Below are 15,085 nucleotides of genomic sequence, written 5' to 3'. Positions count from 1 at the left end.
GAGTTCTGTTCTTTTTTTTTTTTTAAACCATTTTATCCTCTCAGTGATACATTGGAAAGCTACTTAAAAGATTTTTGATGTGGACCATTTCTAAAGTCTTTATTGAATTTGTTACAATATTGCTTCTGTTTTAAGTTTCCACTTTTACGGCCCCAAGACATGTGGGAGCTTAGCTTCCCAACCAGGGATTGAACCCACACCCTCTACACTGGAAGACAAAGCCTTAACCACTGGACCACCAGGGAAGTCCTGAAAGTTACTTATTTTAAAATATCTATCTCACATCTAAGTTCTACACTGAGTGTTCATTAATTCTAAGCATCATCCCCACCTAGTTTAGGCCATCATTATCTCTTGCTTCTATTATAGCAACAGCCTTCAGCCTAGCCTCCCTTCTACCAATCTGTTCTCTACTCTGAAGCCAGAGTGACTTTCCCAAAATACAAATCTGATCATATTACTCTCCTTAAAGCTGTCTATAGTTCCTCATTTGTTGTTGTTCAGTTCTTGTGACCCCCAAGGACTGGAGCCCACCAGGCTTCTCTGTCCATGGTATTTTCCAGGCAAGAATACTGGAGTGGGTTGCAATTTCCTTCTCCAGGGGATAGTCCTGACCCAGGGATCGAACCTGAGTCTGCCATATTGTAGGCAGATTTTTTACCACTGAATCACAAGGGAAGCTGGTATTATGTTAAAATTCTCAATAACTAACATGGTCTCCATGGTCTGAGGAGATTTGACCCCTGCTAACTCTCCAACTTTATCTCCTGCCAAAAATCACTGCAGATGCTGATTGCAGCCAGGAAATTAAAAGACATTTACTCCTTGGAAGGAAAATTATGACAAAAGGTGTACGTCAAGGTTGTATATTGTCACCTTGCTTATTTAACTTATATGCAGAGTACATCATGAGGAACGCTGGGCTGGAAGAAGCACAAGCTGGAATCAAGATTGCCGGGAGAAATATCAATAACCTCAGATATGCAGATGACACTACCCTTATGGCAGAAAGTGAAGAGGAACTCAAAAGCCTCTTGATGAAAGTGAAAGAGGAGAGTGAAAAGGTTGGCTTGAAGCTCAACATTCAGAAAACAAAGATCATGGCATCTGGTCCCATCACTTCATGGGAAATCGATGGAAAAACAGTGGAAACAGTGTCAGACTTTGTTTTTTTGGGCTCCAAAATCACTGCAGATGCTGATTGCAGCCATGAAATTAAAAGACGCTTGCTCCTTGGAAGGAAAGTTATGACCAACCTTGATAGTATATTAAAAAGCAGAGACATTACTTTGCCAACCAAGGTCCGTCTAGTCAAGGCTATGGTTTTTCCCGTGGTCATGTATGGATGTGAGAGTTGGACTGTGAAGAAGGCTGACCGCCGAAGAATCGATGCTTTTGAACTGTGGTGTTGGAGAAGACTCTTGAGAGTCCCTTGGACTGCAAGGAGATCCAACCAGTCCATTCTAAAGGAGATCAATCCTGGATGTTCATTGGAAGGACTGATGCTAAAGCTGAAACTGCAATACTTTGGCCACCTCATGCGACGAGCTGACTCACTGGAAAAGACTCTGATGCTGGGAAAGGTTGGGGGCGGGAGGAGAAGGGGACGACGGAGAATGAGATGGCTGGATGGCATCACCGACTCTGTGGACATGAGTTTGAGTGAACTCCGGGAGTTGGTGATGGACAGGGAGGCCTGGTGTGCTGTGATTCATGGGGTCGCGGAGAGTCGGACACGACTGAGCGACTGAACTGAACTGAACTGAACTGAGATAGCATATTAAAAAGCAGAGACATTACTTTGCCAACCAAGGTCCGTCTAGTCAAGGCTATGGTTTTTCCCGTGGTCATGTATGGATGTGAGAGTTGGACTGTGAAGAAAGCTGATCGCCGAAGAATTGATGCTTTTGAACTGTGTTGCTGGAGAAGACTCTTGAGAGTCCCTTGGCCTGCAAGGAAATCCAACTAGTCCATTCTAAAGGAGATCAGTCCTGGGTGTTCATTGGAAGGACTGATGCTGAAGCTGAAACTGCAATACTTTGGCCACCTCATGCGACGAGTTGATGCACTGGAAAAGAGTCTAATGCTGGGAGGGATTGGGGGCGGGAGGAGACGGGGATGGCAGAGAATGAGATTGCTGGATGGCATCACTGACTCAATGGACATGAGTTTGAGTGAACTCCGGGAGCTGGTGATGGACAGGGAGGCCTGGCGTGCTGTGATTCACGGGGTCGCAAAGAGTCGGACACGACTGAGCGACTGAACTGAACTGAACTGAACTGAAGCTCTTTCTTACACTCTCAGATCCTGATGCTATCAGCTTTTTAAAAGCTCATCTAAAGGATCTTGTTCTCTCTTATCTCCAGGTCTTTGTCCCTGCTGATTCCTCTGCTTGAAATAGCACCTACTTCCACCTCCTTCCTTTCTCACTTGGCCTTCACCTAGCCAACATCTACTTACCCTTCAGGTTTTGCCTTGTCAGCTCCAGAATGGGTGTACCTGAAATGCACTGCCATCTGCCTAGTACTTCCTGGTCTTCGCATATGTCATCCAGTGACAAGCACATGGGAGGACACTCAGTATGCTGTTGAATGAAGGAAGGAATTGAATGGACTCTCTTGGGTTTTCTAGTATTGTCCAAGCCAGTTTGGTAATTTTTACTTTAGTGGTGCTGACTCCCTTCCCCCAAACATGAGACTCAGGCCTGACCCATCAGAATATCACATACCCTGATCCCTGGACCACAGGTCAGGGCTTGGCAGACGATCCAAGTCAAGGCAAATGGGCACAGTTGGAGCTGAAATTAGGCCTTCTGCTTGAGGAACCAGGAAAAAATGGTTTTAATTTCCAGTAGCCTTAGTGCTGTAAGGATTAAGATGCAGACACAGAGGGAAACAAAACCAAAAGCTGGAAGGAGAGAGGGAGAAGAGAAGAAAGCTGTCTCATTCCCAGTTGTAGCTGGTTCTCTCTCCATTTTGGAGGACATGTTCCATTCTAAGTATTTCATCTGTTTACTTATCTCCATGCCCAAATTTATGGGAAGCTAGGGCAACCACTCCAGTACTCTTGCCTGGAAAATGCCATGGATGGAGGAGCCTGGTAGGCTACAGTCCATGGGGTCGCAAAGAGTCGGACACGACTGAGCAACTTCACTTTCATGCATTGGAGAAGGAAATGGCAACCCACTCCAGTGTTCTTGCCTGGAGAATCCCAGGGATGGGGCAGCCTGGTGGGCTGCCATCGATGGGGTCGCACAGAGTTGGACACGACTGAAGCGACCTAGCAGCAGCAGCAGGGCAATCAAGCCCATGCATGAAGGGCCACAGAGGCATATGAGAAAATGTGTTGAAATGGAAGTCTCAACCTGGGCTCCCTAGGGTCGAGCAGGACACCAATCCAGCGACTCTCTAGCTTCATTCAAGAAACATTAAGTAAGTCTTCAGAATATTCCAGGCATGTGTTTTTCAAATTGTAGTAGATGGATAATCTGTCCAAATTCTCTCCTGTGCTTCCTGGGGTGGGGAGGGGGCGGGAGCTCAGGAATTCGCATTTTAAAGCAGGTGATTCACACTAAGGTCTGAAAACCACACAGCTCCAGGCACTGCACTGGGTGCTGGGCCCAACTCAAGGGAAGGCAGACGTGGTTCGTCTTACCACTATATTTATGTGGGAAGGGGGCATGAGGGAGTGAGAGAAGAGATGATTACAATAACAGGATGCTAGAAAAGAACAGGAAACCACAAGAGATGCACTGGGCTCAAACTGAGGAGGGTCAGAGAAGTCTTACCAAAGGACAGTGAAACCAAACGTGGAGGAGCTACGGCTCTGAAGAGAAATGTGTATCTCACAGAAACATGGGTGTTTTCAGTTCGTAGAGTAGGTACAGCAGCGGCTGTCAACTAAACGGCTGGGGGAGGGTGCAGAGTGAGAAGCAGGCGAAGGACCCAATTGTGAAAGACCCAAACCACCCCAGCCTCGAAGATGTAATCTCTCCTTGTCTTCGCCCGCCCTAACGCCTTCGTGGACCTAGGCCCGCGTCCAGGGTCTCCAAACCCACCCGCGGCCACTCGGTAGCCCAGGAGACACCAACCAGCTCCGGGAGGCCTGGCAAAACAGGCGGGGCGGGCCTCGGCTCTTCCGGGATGCGCCCCGCCCCCGCCGACTGCGCGGGACGTGCCCGCCCTGCGCGATGACGTTAGCGCGCCCGCGCGCGCCAAAGGAGGAGTGAGAACTGCGGTCCGGGAGGCGCTGACGCTCCGGTAAAGCAGGCTGGGTCGGGGGGAGGAAGGGGCGGGACGAGGAGTTCCCCCCAGAGTACGGGGTCGCGATTGGGACCCAGAGCTGGAGCCCTCGGCGAGCTCAGCATCGCGTCCTCTCCCAGCCGGTCCCCGTCCGGCCCGGCGATGGAGTTTCCGGACCTTGGGGCTCACTGTTCGGAGCCGAGCTGTAAGCGCTTGGGTAAGCGGGTGAAGGGGTGAGGGGCGGAGCACGCGGGAGGCGGGGCCGGGCGGAGTGGCGGGCTCCGGGGCTGGGAGTGCCCGAGGAGGGCGGGGCTCGAACTTGGGGCGTGGCTTAGGAGATAGTGGAGTAGGGCCAGGGTCCAGTTGGTTCCTGGTGCGGCAGCGTTTTCCTGCCCCGGAGTGGAAGGCTTGAGTGAGCGGGAACGTCGAGGTCCCACCGGACCTGCAGTCTGACCCACTTCCTGCAGATTTTCTGCCGCTCAAGTGCGATGCCTGCTCGGGCATCTTCTGCGCAGACCATGTGGCCTATGCCCAGCATCACTGTGGATCTGCTTACCAAAAGGTGAGGGGGCGGTCTGAGGGTGAAAGGGGGGCGGATGGAGGATGCGTGCAAAATCTCCGGAACCCCTCTGCCTCACATTTCTCCTTTTATTGTCTTCTTGAGGTTCAGTGCTGGGAACATTATTTCCTTTTGGGTTTATAGAGGGCATGTCCAGGTTCTTTCAGGAGGATTCTCTCAGGACCAGAGAACTGGCTGGACTAGGAGTAGGCCACAGACCGACCCCTGCTCCCTAACTATAGGATATTCAGGTGCCTGTATGCCCGCTGTGTAACGTGCCTGTTCCTGTGGCCAGAGGGGAGTCCCCTGACCGTGCTGTTGGGGAGCACATTGACCGAGACTGTCGCTCAGATCCAGCTCAACAGAAACGTAAAGTAAGTGTTAGAGGGATCAACCATGGTCACCTGGGACTACAAACGCCTGGAACTCTGCACAGCTGTTAGGACAGGGTTGAAAAGGGAGCAGAGATCTCAGCAGAGGCAATCCTTCCTACTCCACCTCAGATCTTCACCAATAAGTGTGAACGCGCTGGCTGCCGGCAGCGGGAAATGATGAAACTGACCTGCGATCGCTGTGGCCGAAATTTCTGCATCAAGCACCGTCACCCACTGGACCATGATTGCTCTGGGGAGGGGCACCCCACCAGTAGGGCAGGGTAATTGCAACCAAGTTCTCTACTTGCTTTTGGGACCTGAATGAACCTGTGTCATAACAGTTGGGAAGCTTCACCCTGTCTCCTTTGGCTAGGGGGTCTTTTCTTACAAGTGCATGTTTTCCAGATCTTTTGGAGGCGCTCCCCTCCTGACTTCCTGGGTCAGGGGTGGGAGGAACATGTAAGCCAAAGGTGCCTGGAGGCATGCCCAGAGTGTCTCTTCCTACAGACTGGCTGCCATTTCCAGAGCACAAAGCCTAGCTTCTTCTACAAAGACCATCCCCAGCCCGAACCAGACCTTGCCTTTGTCTTCCTCTGCCAGCAGGTAGGCCTGCCTGTGTCCCCTCTCCCTTTTTTCTCTTCGCATCTCTGATCTGAGCCTCTTGAATATCTGCCATAGGGCCACAACTCAGTCTCCAACCCGGACAGCCCCTCCAGTGATTACTTTGCAAAGTGGCTTGGTGAGTGGGGCAGAGGTTGGATGGACAGAAGCAGACCCACAGAGAGTGAAGTCCAAGGCACCTGGTCTTATTTTTCCTTTTGCAGAGTGAGGATGAGGCTCTGCAACGAGCCCTGGAACTGTCCCTGGCAGAGACCAAACCCCAGGTCCCAAGGTACCTACTCACTGGTAAAAGGGTGGGGCATGGGTGAGGGCTCAGTTTGGAGGGAGGGAGGTGGGACTGCTGTCATCCAACGCAGGATAATAGGAACTTGGGCTCGAAGTTAAGTTTTTGAACTATATGACCTTGGACAAGTTCTTTGGCCCATTAGGGTCTTAATATGTTCAATAAAATGAGGACAATACCAACACCCTGTAAAATCCTACATGTGAAAACTGAAACAATACTTAGAAGGGCTCAGCACAGTGATGCCTAACAGAGATGTTCACATTTTAGATGCTAAGTTAAGCTGTTCCTCCCTTCCAGTTCTCAGGAGGAAGAAGACTTAGCTTTAGCACAAGCACTATCAGCCAGTGAGGCAGAATACCGACAGCAGCAGGTATGAGGACGGCGTAGAGATGGGCCCTGTGCTGGGAGTAAGTAAGGAGTTTGCAGGGCAGGGGGGAGGCAGGGAGGGTGTTCTCCAAGCGGTAGAGTTTACGGTTGTGTTTATCCTTTTGTTTTCCTTATGGCTGCACTCATAGCCCATGCTGAGCTCTGCAGTAAGGACTGTCCCTCATTTCCTTGACGTTGCACCCTGTCTTCCTCTCCTTCCCCTCCCCTCGCTCCAGGCTCAAAGCCGCAGCTTGAAGCCGTCCAACTGCAACCTGTGCTAGGGCCCTGGGCTTGGGGAGGGAGGCTCAGCTGAGGAAGACTGTGGCCCTCGCACCTCTAGGGTCCACAGGGAGAGGAGGCCCGGAGCAGCCAGAGTGAAGACGAGGAGGAGTGACGTGGAGGCCACCTCCAGGGAGCATCTGGAGAAACAGCATGTGGAGCTGAGCCTACAGAGGGCTCTGCTGGCTGCTCCAGCTGCATGGGAGTGAGCCGCTCTGAACTGCTCCCTGGCCAGGTCCCACTCGGCCCCCCTGCATCTTGTCATCCCCCATATACTGGGGCTCCCCTCCAAGTATAGGGGGCAGGGAGGGGGGCTAGAAACAATAAAGGATGGGCAGTCTGTAAGACACCAAATGGTGTTTCTTTCTCTTTTCTGATCAAAAACAGAAGAATGCTTATCCCATTAAGAATGGTCACCTGACCTACAGTGGACGTCTGCTGTAGTTCCCCACACCACATAGTGATCCTAACAGTCCACACTTTTATTTCCCCCACAATGCTCTTCTGAAAATCCCCGCTCCATCACTGTAGCTAGCACCAAGACCAGGATGGAACATGGCAGGGAAGAGGGATACAGTGTATTCCCCTCAGAGTTATCCTTCAGGAAGGAAGTGGCCACAACTTTTGTCATCATGCCTTAGTCTGGGGCTTGGTGTCTTCAGAGACTTCTTCTTGTCCCTGCTGCTGTAGCTGCCACATGTCAGCATACACCCCACCTCGGGACAACAGAGCCTCATGCCTGGGGCAAGGAGAAAAATGTAAGTCCCAACCAACTGTTATTTGTACCCCAAGAGTCCTTGCCACCAGTCTGTGAGATGATAAGGAACTGGTGAGGGAGATCTTTCCAGAAACCCCTGGGATTCCATGACCTCTCCCTGGGGCCCCCACTTCAGAGGCCCTTCCCTGTTTATCATGCTGTGTTCCTTACCGTCCTCGCTCCACGATGCGGCCATCCTTGATGACGAGGATCTGGTCAGCACTGACCACCGTGGAGAGCCTGAGAGGTCAGAGGTCAGTCACCCACCACAACACCCGAGGGGGCCCCCGCACCTGCTTCCCGTCCCATACCTGTGTGCTACCACGATGGTGGTGCGGTTGGCGCAGACTTTGGCCAGAGAAGCCTGGATGGCCCTCTCATTATGGGTATCCAACGCAGATGTTGCCTACAGAGGGGGACTTAGGTAAAACTGTCCCTCCCACCAGATCCCTGGTGGGAGGAGGATACAAGTGGCTGGCTGAGACCTCAGGAATCAAAAAGGACCCTGTTTTGCACTTGAAAACTGTAAAGTGTTTTTGTGAAACATGCATCCATGCTAGCTCTCCTACATGAAGAACGGTGCTCAGCAGGAATGGCTGGGCACAGGCTCGGGGAGGACGGAGTAGGGCAAGGCGTCTCGGGGCCCTCACCTCGTCCAGCAGAACAATGTCTGGAGCCTTGAGAATGGTGCGAGCGATGGCAACACGCTGTTTCTCCCCACCGCTCAGCTTCAGTCCCCGCTCGCCCACCTGCGTATCGTACCCTGTGGAAATTGCCCACCTCTCTCAAGTCACATGTACTACACTTGGTTTCTGTAGCTAGATTGGCAAGGACGGGGTAGAATGGTGGTCAAAGGCAGTAATGGGCCTGAACTGGGCGGGGGGAGACGCTGAAGGGGAGGCTCACCTTCAGGGAAAGCCATGATGGTGTCGTGGATGCCTGCAGCCTGAGCCGCAGCCTTCACCTCGTCGTTCCCAGCTGTGATACGGCCGTAGCGGATATTGTTGGCAATGGTGTCGTTGAAGAGGACAGTGTCCTGGGGCACGACTCCAATGTGAGACCGGAGAGAGGTCTGGGTCACCTGGGGCCAAAAGACCATATACTCTGGCTTGTGAGATCCCCCCCGGCCTGGAAGGTAGGATGGGCTGGTGGGAAGCACATGGGATGAGAGGCTCTGCGTTGAGAGTCCTGCCTTCACCTCCCCAGACCCCAGCTGTGTGGGCAAATCACTTAATCTCTCTGTTTCCCCATTGATAGAAAATTCATTTTCTCTCCCTGCTGCGCTGGATGGCTGCAGATCTTTGTGCCTCATACGGCACCCTAGGAATCACTCCCGTGACTACTTTCCTTTTACAGACCATGTGCCGCTAGAAAGGCTGAGGTCTCCTGACCCAGCTTTTTGCAGGGGTGACAGCTCTTTCTCTACTCCCTGGATGCCCAGCACCCACCGTTCTTTCACATACTGGCCCCTAAATTATAGTCTTCCCCCAAGCATCTTTACCTGTGAAACGTCCTGCCCATCTATTCGGATGCAGCCAGAGCTGATGTCATAGAAGCGAAATAGCAGACGCAAAACTGTGCTCTTCCCTGCTCCCGATGGGCCCACCTGTTGCATGAAAAAAAGAGGGAGAAAGGACTTCCCTGGTGGTGCAGTGGCTAAGAATCTGCCCACCTGGGCACATGGGTTTGGGAAGACTCCCTGGTCTGGGAAGATTCCACATGTCTCGGAGCACCTCAGCCCATGCACCACAACTACTGAGCTTGTACTCTAGAGCCCGAGAGCCATAACTACTGAGCCTGCATTCTGCATCTCCTGAAGCCCATGTGCCTGAAGCCTGTGCTCTGTAACAGGAGAAGCCACCACAATGAGAAGCCTGTGCACTGCAACAGAGTAGCTCCTGCTCACTGCAGCTAGAGAAAACCTTCACACAGCAATTAAGACCCACCACAACCCAAAAAAACCAAACTTTTTTTTAAAAAAGGAAGGAAAAACATTCTCAGGTCTGTCGGCTTTTAAGGCTTTCTCTCCAAGAGGCCACCAATGTCCATGGAGGCTGCCACATTCAGTCCTGTGACCCGATAAGGCAGGGCTTTCTGACCTCCACAGCCTGGGTCCCCAGCTACCACGGGCACTGGAATAAGGGCTCAAGGATTCTGGGTCAGCTGGCTGGGTCTCCTCTCACCAGGGCCAGTGTCTGTCCAGGCATCACGGTGAAGGACACATCCTGCAGGGTCTCCCGCCTGCAAGGAAGGGTGAGCATGGTCAGCAGCCTGGCTATACTGCCAGGGTCCCCTCCACCACTAGAGCTACTACTGGGCCCTGCCACCTCTCACTCAGGCTGTCTTCCCAGATGGTGGTGGGCTGAGAAGCAGGGGCGAGGGACAAGGGGAGGAACAGTGTGTAAATAGACACGGGAAAGGGGGCTGCAGGACAGTGGAAGGGGAGGTGCTCACCCATCAGTATAACTGAAGTGCACGTTTTCAAACTCAATCTGACCCCTCTGAAAGCGAAGGGGCCCTGCGCCGGGAAGGTCCTTCACCTGGGAAAGTGCCACCATTGTGTGCCATTACAGGCCTGGTATCTTCCAGATACGAGGAACACCATGCCAGCTCCCACTCCCTACAAACCCACTCCTCTCTTCTCACTCACTTCTGTCTTCTCTTTCAACAGGTCAAACATGTTCTCCATGTCGATGAAGTTGGTCTGAATCATCCTGCAAGAAGAGGGCTGGTTGGAGCTCCTCCCAGGAGCTGGGGAGATAACAGTGCACCCTGGACAGGTGAGGGCTGGCATCAGGTTACCTGTAGTAGGTGCCAAACCAATTGAGCGGCATGTACAGCTGGATGATGTAGGTGCCAAACAGCACAAAGTCCCCAACCTATGGACATCCAGGGATGAGGACAGGGTCACAGGAGGCTGGTGGGCTGTCACCCTGCCCACTAGCTGCCCCCCTACCTACTTCCCACCCATGAACCTGATGGCCTAGACATCCCAGGCCCGGGACAATTCCCTCACCTGTAGCTTCTGCTCAGTGACAAAGTAGGCACAAAGCAGGGAGCCGGCGAGGAGCCCAAGTCCAATCACCAGGTTCTGGGTCTGATTTAGTAGAACCAGTGAAGCATTTGACTTCCACTCTAAACTCTTGGGCAATGACAAACAAGGAAGGAATGTCATACACATGCTGACAGTCACCAAATCCCAACCTGGGCCCAGGCACATCAGCCTCACAGCCCGAATTTTACTTCTTTCAGGCCTGGGGATTCCACAAGTCCCAGCTGTTACTCTCAGTAGGCCTCAGACCAGGATCCTCACCTGATATTTGATGATGGCCTCACGATAGCGTTCCACTTCATAACTCTCTGCGTTGTAATACTTCACCTGATGAATTTCAAACCAGTGCTGTTTCACACGGCCACAGCTTTCAGCTCCATTCCCCATCCCTCCTCCCTGATTGTAAGCAGCACACTTCGCATCCTCCCTGCTCTGTGTCAGCCCCAACAACCCCAGGCACACTCCTCTACATCTCCAAACCTCACAAAACTGCCACCGAGGTCTCCGTTACCGTCTCAAAGTTTAGCAAAGAGTCCACAGCCCGGGCCCGGGTAGCATTCTCCTGCATGTTCATAGCCCGTCGAAACTTTGTTCTCCACTCAGTGACCACTATGGTCAGGGCTAGACAGTGACAGGAGAAGGGAGAGGGAGAAGAGAGCAAGTCACTCCCGGCGGCAGAGACCACGTGTACGTCTGCTGCTGGTCACGTGTACACTAACCCTGTGCTATAACCCAGGGACCCAGATTCCTAAGGAAGGGAGTCTTAAACTCCCTGAGGGAAGGGGCTGTGTCTAAGACATCATCACAGTCTGCATAAAGCCTGTGTGAAAATAGTTTTGGTGAACCAATGGAGGCAAGCTGCATCGTATCACATGAAGTTCCTCCTTGACTTGAGGTTCCACAGTGGGAATCTAAAGTAACCAGGATGTCCTTCCCTAGGGAGAGCTGGGGTTTCCTTGACAGAGGATGCTCACCCATCACACTGGGGAGCAGCAGGAGCCTATTGGAGCCCACTCATCTACAGCCTCTCAAAGCTGGGCCATCTGAGTCGGGGCAGGACTCACGTTCAAGACACTCCGTAAATGGTTCAGGGAGATGGTTTCACCAACCCATCTCTCATCACTCACCAAGGTAAAAACTCATGCACAGGAACACAATGAGGCCAAACCAAGCGTTGAAGAACATGCTGAAGTAGACAATGCCAATGATGATGTCGGCCAGCGTGGGGATGATGTTGAATACTAGGTAGCTAGGAGGCAAAGTCAAGCAATGAAGAATAGTTTAAGGGCTCAGAGCCAGCAACTCTACCTAGGAGGATTTCGACACAGTGTTTTGTTTTCCATAGCAACAGGCTAGAATCAAGCTAAATGCCCCTTAAGAATCAATGCCCCTTATTATGGCTAAATAAACCATAGCATGCCCAAACTATAGAATGCTTTGGATCAATTATAATGCATGACAAAGATCTTCACATAGGAATGAGAATGTTGTTTAACCATTAAGTTGTGTCTGACTCTTTGCAACCCTGTGGACTGTAGCACGCCAGGCTCCTCTGTCCATGGAATTCTCCGGGCAAGAATACTGGAGTGGGTTGCCATTTCCTTCTCCAGGGGATCTTCCCAACCCAGAGACTGAACCTGAGTCTCCTGCTTGGAAGGCAGATTCTTTACCACTGAGCCACCAGGGAAGCCCGGATAAGAATACATCTCCCTAACATTTTGATAATAAAGCCATTCTGAGAAATGACGCCTACATCATGATACCATCTGTTTTAGAAAACACCTCCACAATACCTACTAGTTGTACATGTACATATGTAAAAAAATGCAAAAAAGCAGAACTCTACATACTAAACAGAGTGGGAACCTCTAGTGAGTGGAATTCAAAAGAGATTTGTTCTGTCTGCTTTATTGGAATTATTATGAGGATATATAGATATTAATTTTATAATTTAAGGAAAAAAAAGAGGACAGAGAGGCAACTCCTCCAGCTGAGTGGGTTGTCCTGACAGCCCCTCCACCTGCTTCCCCAGCCCTGCCCTCCCGCAATTCCTTTCCATTGGCATGGCACCTGAGCAGCCCCGTGACACTGGACGTGCCCCGGTCCACGATCCGCAGCACCTCCCCCGTGCGGCGCCCCAGGTGCCAGCGCAGTGAAAGCTCGTGCAGATGGGAGAAGAGGCGCAGTTCCACCTGCCTCGAGGTGAACTGCTGCACCCGGATCCATAGGAACGTGCGCAAGTTGGTCACGAAGCCTGCGGGGAGCCAGGGAAGGCCACGGTAGGGCTGAGCGGGCCAATGACCTCAGCCCAGCAGCAAGATGTGAAAGGTCTGAGAGCACCAAGGGGCCTGGGGGAGGGACGCCTATGGGAGGAGGGTCAGCAGCCAATACCAACCAGGGTGAGAGCAGAGTCCCTCATACCTGTACTGCCAGTGCCACCCCCCTGGAGGAACTTGAGGAAGACATAGATGATGACCGTCCAGACCACGGAGTTCCAAGGTGCCTTCTGGGTCAGCAAGTTCACTATGGAGAAAATGAGTCCAAGCCCACTCAGAGACCCTAGCACTCTCTGGGAGAAACTGCCCTAGGCACCAGCCACAGCCTCTACTGACCACCCAGTTCTCAACTCTGTCACACTTCCCTGAGCTAGTTTCTGCCACCATCCAGGCCAATGAAGGACCAGAGTGCTAAGCTGACCCCCTTCTTCTCCCCCTCACCTATGTCCCTATAGAAGATGGGGACCAACACGTTCAATCCCCGCTCCAACCCCATGAGCCCCAGGCAGATGAGCACAACAAACTGCAGAGCTGGACTCCCCCGAGGCCACAGGTAGCCACTCAGTAGGCGGAGCTTCCTGCCTAGGTCTCGCCAGGTAGACCTCGGTGGCCCCTCTGTTGATGGAACCTAGGATGGTGAAACATGTAGGGGAGGGGAGCTCAGAAATCAAAATGGCATTAGCCAGAAACCCCCTAAGGAAAACATATAGGATTATAGCTCCCAGGTAACTTGGACCCACACGTGACCCCTGATGGGCTCAGAAAGGCTAACAGGGATTTAGATTTAGGAAAGAAGTGAGTTATTACGGTGAGTAGAAATGATGACGGGGAATGGAATTACGATAGACCCTAAGTTTTAGAAATTGAGGTGTACCTGGCTACTCTCTACATCTTGATCCTCTTCATTGACCCGCAAGGTGTAAGACTGAGGTCGAAGTCCAGGGGCCCAGAGCCCCAGGACAAAAAGTCCTCCGGAGACCACATACCTCAGTACCCACAGGCTAAACTGAACCTAGAATTAAACATAGGCAGGGAGGCTATCACTGAGGGCCAAAGTCCCATTTTCACTACTTGTAACACGGCTGAGCACTGGGGTAGTACACACACCCAGGTCCTCCTCAGGGGCCCAGCATCTAATAGGCTTTAAAAAAATCTACAGTGACTCAGCACCGCCACTCCCCACCAGCTGGCTATCAGCTCCCAGCAGCACTGGCCCCTCCTTTCTTCCCTTTCTTAAAGGCATTTGAAAAGTGTGGAAGCAATGTGAGCAGACACGCCACGCTTCCCTCCCCCCACGAGGTCCCTCACCTGCTGGCTCAAGTTCGCCCTTGCCCACCACCATTGTGGGTTGTTCCAAGACACCAGGGCCAAATTCTCGGCTGCAAAAGACACAGTCCAGAGGAGCAGGAGACCCGGGCTGTGCCTGAACTTGATCCAGACTCCCATTGCTAGCTTCTGCAGTGCCTGGCTCCGTTCTGTCACGAGCATCGCCAGACCACAGGCGCTGGCCACAGTCCCCAGTACAGAAGCCAGGAAAAGGTAGCCTGGTAGTGGGGCAGCCTGAGCAGTGCCCACCCGGCCAACGAGGCCGGCTAGGGGTAGCGCTACCTGAAGTGTGGCCAGAAGCAGCTGCAGCACATAGGGAGCTACGCGAGGGCCGGCCGCCCAAGACACCCTGTCGGCGCCACCAGGCCGCTCCGGACGTTTGCAGGGAAAAGCCGGCACCAAGGCCAGAGCCCCCAGGGCCACCAGCGTCGAGGGCACAAGCGTGAAGAAGAAGCAGGGGCTGAGCCCACCCTTCGCCCAGACCGGACCTGCGGGTCCCTCGGCCTCACAGAAGTTGCCCACAGTCACCATGGCAATGCGTGGCCACCGACCGAGACTGCGGGGACTAAGGGACAGGAGAACTGGAGCGGTGGCCGCTCAGGGCGGGGCGCGGAATCCCGAGTAACTCGGGTCATGGATCCTCTGGGCGCTGAGCCGCGGGGGTCGCCGGGCAGGGCCGCACGTGGACCCGGCCACACCACCCACTCGCTTCGCGCACGCGCCGCCTCCACGCACTCACGCCGGGCACGTACGCTGTCCCCGCCGTTCGCCCGCTGCTCGCGGCAGGTGACCCTCCGGCCGGGTCCCTGCCACTGGAGTGCTCAATGTCCAACTCGGGCGACTCTCTTCCGCAGCAGCCCCGCCCACCGGGGGCCGCCTCTGGCCCCTACCCAGGTCCCCATTGGCCGAGTCTCCGAAGGGCGGGGAGGGGGAATGGCGCACGCAGGG

The 15,085-nt window shown here is 53.1% G+C and overlaps 2 protein-coding genes and 1 long non-coding RNA gene across 5 annotated transcripts; 1 reads left to right on the top strand and 2 right to left on the bottom strand.

Moving 5' to 3' along the window:
* Nucleotides 1-2,354: 2,354 nt before the first annotated feature.
* On the bottom strand, nucleotides 2,355-4,050 carry LOC148778509 (uncharacterized). Its single transcript, XR_016039639.1, has 3 exons — nucleotides 3,788-4,050; nucleotides 2,729-2,815; nucleotides 2,355-2,584 (listed from the first exon to the last, which is right to left on the bottom strand). It is a non-coding gene; the product is annotated as an uncharacterized LOC148778509 (long non-coding RNA).
* Nucleotides 4,051-4,225: 175 nt separating this feature from the next.
* ZFAND2B (zinc finger AN1-type containing 2B) lies at nucleotides 4,226-7,080 on the top strand. 3 transcript variants are annotated; one of them, XM_088845507.1, is made up of 9 exons: nucleotides 4,226-4,446; nucleotides 4,709-4,803; nucleotides 5,043-5,174; nucleotides 5,304-5,455; nucleotides 5,682-5,777; nucleotides 5,853-5,913; nucleotides 5,999-6,066; nucleotides 6,379-6,451; nucleotides 6,788-7,080. In XM_088845507.1, exons 1-9 carry the CDS (start codon nucleotides 4,404-4,406, stop codon nucleotides 6,839-6,841), a joined length of 774 nt encoding a protein of 257 aa, XP_088701633.1. In that variant the 5' UTR covers nucleotides 4,226-4,403; the 3' UTR covers nucleotides 6,842-7,080. The 3 variants fall into 3 exon arrangements, with proteins under 3 accessions (XP_088701633.1, XP_055253726.1, XP_055253727.1); XM_055397751.2 differs by having other exon boundaries at nucleotides 4,228-4,458; XM_055397752.2 differs by having other exon boundaries at nucleotides 4,230-4,458; nucleotides 6,684-7,080.
* Nucleotides 7,081-7,187: 107 nt separating this feature from the next.
* Nucleotides 7,188-14,877, bottom strand: ABCB6 (ATP binding cassette subfamily B member 6 (LAN blood group)). Its single transcript, XM_055397744.2, has 19 exons — nucleotides 14,120-14,877; nucleotides 13,686-13,823; nucleotides 13,253-13,439; nucleotides 12,957-13,058; nucleotides 12,606-12,789; nucleotides 11,663-11,784; nucleotides 11,047-11,156; nucleotides 10,797-10,862; nucleotides 10,500-10,625; nucleotides 10,286-10,362; nucleotides 10,134-10,197; nucleotides 9,938-10,023; nucleotides 9,667-9,724; nucleotides 8,985-9,089; nucleotides 8,390-8,564; nucleotides 8,134-8,246; nucleotides 7,795-7,889; nucleotides 7,655-7,723; nucleotides 7,188-7,465 (listed from the first exon to the last, which is right to left on the bottom strand). Exons 1-19 carry the CDS (start codon nucleotides 14,666-14,668, stop codon nucleotides 7,357-7,359), a joined length of 2,535 nt encoding a protein of 844 aa, XP_055253719.1. The 5' UTR covers nucleotides 14,669-14,877; the 3' UTR covers nucleotides 7,188-7,356.
* Nucleotides 14,878-15,085: the final 208 nt, after the last annotated feature.

The sequence above is a fragment of the Moschus berezovskii genome, chromosome 2 (assembly GCF_049115385.1).
Source record: "Moschus berezovskii isolate FMDL1 chromosome 2, NW_MosBer_1.0, whole genome shotgun sequence".
Lineage (NCBI taxonomy): Eukaryota > Metazoa > Chordata > Mammalia > Artiodactyla > Moschidae > Moschus > Moschus berezovskii.
Note: the sequence above shows the minus strand (reverse complement) of the source record. Positions and strands in the feature narration are given on the sequence as shown.

Excerpts from the sequence above, each read along its gene's own strand:
- ZFAND2B (XM_055397751.2), top strand. The coding sequence starts at position 4,404 with ATGGAGTTTCCGGACCTTGGGGCTCACTGTTCGGAGCCGAGCTGTAAG. Across the intron at positions 4,804-5,042 it reads GTGGATCTGCTTACCAAAAG|GATATTCAGGTGCCTGTATG; the intron begins GTGAGGGGGCGG and ends CCCTAACTATAG. Across the intron at positions 5,778-5,852 it reads TTGTCTTCCTCTGCCAGCAG|GGCCACAACTCAGTCTCCAA; the intron begins GTAGGCCTGCCT and ends TATCTGCCATAG.
- ABCB6 (XM_055397744.2), bottom strand. The coding sequence starts at position 14,668 with ATGGTGACTGTGGGCAACTTCTGTGAGGCCGAGGGACCCGCAGGTCCG. Across the intron at positions 13,440-13,685 it reads AAGATGTAGAGAGTAGCCAG|GTTCCATCAACAGAGGGGCC; the intron begins GTACACCTCAAT and ends TCACCATCCTAG. Across the intron at positions 10,863-11,046 it reads CTTTGCTAAACTTTGAGACG|GTGAAGTATTACAACGCAGA; the intron begins GTAACGGAGACC and ends GAAATTCATCAG.